Here is a 3,366-nt window from a genome sequence, read left to right as displayed (position 1 = left end):
AAATAAAATAAAATATATTTATAATATATATATATATATATATATATATATATATATATATATATAACATATAAATAATACAAATATGATATTTTTGTATGTATAAATATATAAATATAAAAATAATAATATTAAAATATATTTATATATTATATATTTTTATTTATCTATCTAATATATTTTTTAAATATATTTTTTTTCATTCAAAGATATATATATATAAATATATAATATGTATATATATTTTTGTTATTTTTTATATTTTATAATTATTATATATTTTATTCATTATTTTATTTATAAAAAATAATCATATTTGTAAAAAATATATTGTTATATATATAATACTTAAAAAGAAACAAAAATAAAAAAATATATTAATATATATATATTTATAAAATTATTGTATAAAATTTTTAAATTAAATAATAAATAAATATATATAATAATTACTTGGTATTTATTAATATATATATTAATATATATTTATTTATTTTATAATATTAAATATATACTCCTATATAATATATAATTAAAAGAAAAAATATTTGGTGTTATTTTGTTTTATTTTATTTGTTTTATATTTATTTTATAACTTTGTTTATATATATATATACTCCTATATAATATATAATTAAAAGAAAAAATATTTGGTGTTATTTTGTTTTATTTTATTTGTTTTATATTTATTTTATAACTTTGTTTATATATATATATATATATTTTATATATTCATCATATAGTTGTATGAATTTTATAAAATTCATATATATATATATCATAAAACCAATATGTGAACCAACAAATATATAATTAATTATAATATATATATATATTTTTTTGAAATCCTGTTATTTATTATTTCAGAACAAAATATTTAAAGATAAAGAAAAATTTTATTTCCTATTTTGTATGCACTATTTGTCATAATTATTCTTTTTTATTATTTTTATTTTTTTTTATTTAATTGTCTATTTTTTAAAATGTAGAAAGTCAAAATATTATTTTTTTTTTTTAATACAATAGTTTGTAATCTTTTTATACGAAATTATTTATATTTTCCATTCATCATTATTAAAAATATAATAAATGAATAAATAAAAAAGAATATCTAAAAGATATTTGATTTTATAATTTTATATATATTTATAAAACAGTGTAATAATCCAACGCACTTTTTTTTTATAAAAAATTATTATGTTTAAAAGGTTTCTAATTTTATGTTCATAAGAAAAGGAGAGGACAAAAAAAACACAAAAAAATAAAATGTAAATATATTTTTATATAATTATACTTTTATATAATGAATGTGTTTATATATAATTTCCACATAATTATTAAACATGTGTCCTATAATCTTATCACTATCAATAATTTTTTTTTTCTTTTTTTTTTTTTTATGAATAATTATATATACAATATTATGTTATTTCACGTAATTCAATTAAATTAAGACATAAAAAAATAAAATATTTTTTTAAATTATATAAATGAAAATATTTATATAATATATATATTTACTTTTTCTGTAGAACTCTTAATATTAAGAAAAAAAAAAAAAAAAAAAATTATACCTTATAATATTATAATAAAAAAAAATATCATTCAATTTCATATATCTCAAATAGATATACTTTTTTTTTTTTTTGTTCTGAAAAAATAAAAATTTTTGTTTCCTAATTTTTTTCCATATAAAGATATAATTATATGATAAATAAAATAATATTTTTAAACAAAGGGGATTAAATATATTTATTATATATATAAATATTTTTTTTTCAACATAGATCAAAATAGATGTTCATAAGAATAAATATATATATATATATATATTTATTTATTTATTTATTTATTTATTTATTTATTTATTTATTTATTGTCATTTTCATAAAAAAACAAAGTAAAATATTTCCACACTTTTAGACCCCCTTGTTATAATAAATGAGTAGAACGATGGCAAAAGAAGTTACCTTTTCAAATTGTATAAAAAATTGGGAACAGAAAAATGGTAGATATATAATAATATGGATATTTAAAAAAAAAAATAAAAAAATATAATCGACAATTAAATATACACACACATATATATATATATATATATATATATATATATGTATGTATGTCCATATTTGATATGTCTTTATTTTGTAAGGAAAAAAAATATGTGATGAAGAAGAAGTTAGTTTTATTTGTAATATCCCTTTAATAGAAAAATTAGATAACAGTATTAATACATTACACAAATGTAAACGCTTATCCTTATCGACTAACAGGATAGAAAAATTAATACCCATGTCTGGTCTCAGTAAATATAAATAAATAAAAATATAAAAATATATAATTATATATATATATATATATCATTTTATTACATTTTGAATAATCAGAAAATATCGAAATTTTGTCACTCGGAAGGAATTGTATTAAAAAGATTCAATATCTTGAAGATATAAGCGGAACATTAAAACAACTATGGTTATCTTACAATTATATTGATAAGCTAGATAATTTACAGTCCTTAAAAAAATTACAAGTTCTTTATATATTCCATAATAAAATAAAAAGTATTGAAGAAATAGACAAATTGGTATATTAAAAAATATGAAATAATTATATATATAAGCATATGTAATATATATTATGTTACATGTATATCTTTTGATGTGTTTCTTTTTATTTTTTTCATTTTGAAGAACACATTGCCTGAACTTGTGGAGCTGGGTTTAAAAGGAAATCCAATATATGAAGGAAAAACAAACGTACAAAATTAATATATACATATAAATATATATATATAAATATATCCATATATATATATAACCATATATATATTATCTTGTGCATATATTTCAATTTTAAAAAATTCCACATAGGAATATATGAAATTACTCATTCTCAAAAAATTACCACAATTAAAAATCGTTGACAATGAAACGGTATAAAATAAATATATATTTTATTTGTAAAAAGGTTGATCTATAGAAAAATATATTTGTAACATATACATTCTATTTGTGTTCAATGAAAAAAAAAAAAAAAAAAAATTAATAATTTTATATTTATATTCATAGTCTTTTTTTTTTTTTTTTCCCCTTCACCCCTTTCTTCTAGATAACAGAAAAACAAAGAAACGATGCCTTAACATTTGAAATTTTACCATGAAAAAAAATAATATATATATATTTTAATTTTATAAATGTGAGTAATTATATTCCATTTTATGTCTTCATTTTGAGGTTTTTTAAGATATGTATTTTTCTTTCATACGACGATATTTTTTTTTCTAAATTGGACTAAATCAAGAAGAAAAAAAAAAAAAAAAAAAAAAAAAAAAAAAAAAAAAAAAAAAAAAAAAAAAAAAAAAAA

The 3,366-nt window shown here is 14.3% G+C and overlaps 2 protein-coding genes across 2 annotated transcripts in view; one reads left to right on the top strand and one right to left on the bottom strand.

The window, feature by feature from the left end:
* Positions 1–1,941: 1,941 nt before the first annotated feature.
* On the top strand, positions 1,942–3,162 carry PGSY75_0822500 (dynein light chain 1; the record flags this gene model as incomplete). The annotated part of the gene is made up of 6 exons (XM_018785350.1): positions 1,942–2,008; positions 2,153–2,305; positions 2,388–2,587; positions 2,694–2,759; positions 2,874–2,936; positions 3,112–3,162. 6 exons carry the CDS (start codon positions 1,942–1,944, stop codon positions 3,160–3,162), a joined length of 600 nt encoding a protein of 199 aa, XP_018642317.1.
* A 56-nt stretch (positions 3,163–3,218) lies between these two features.
* PGSY75_0822400 (hypothetical protein) overlaps positions 3,219–3,366 on the bottom strand; it is a gene marked incomplete at both ends in the record, with an annotated part of 2,600 nt that continues 2,452 nt past the window's right edge. The window contains one exon of the mRNA XM_018785349.1: positions 3,219–3,293. Coding sequence (XP_018642316.1) covers positions 3,219–3,293 — 75 coding nt within the window. The remainder of the gene's footprint in view (positions 3,294–3,366) is intronic.

The sequence above is a fragment of the Plasmodium gaboni genome, chromosome 8 (genome assembly GCF_001602025.1).
Source record: "Plasmodium gaboni strain SY75 chromosome 8, whole genome shotgun sequence".
NCBI lineage: Eukaryota > Apicomplexa > Aconoidasida > Haemosporida > Plasmodiidae > Plasmodium > Plasmodium gaboni.
This window is presented reverse-complemented; position numbering and strand designations above follow the sequence as displayed.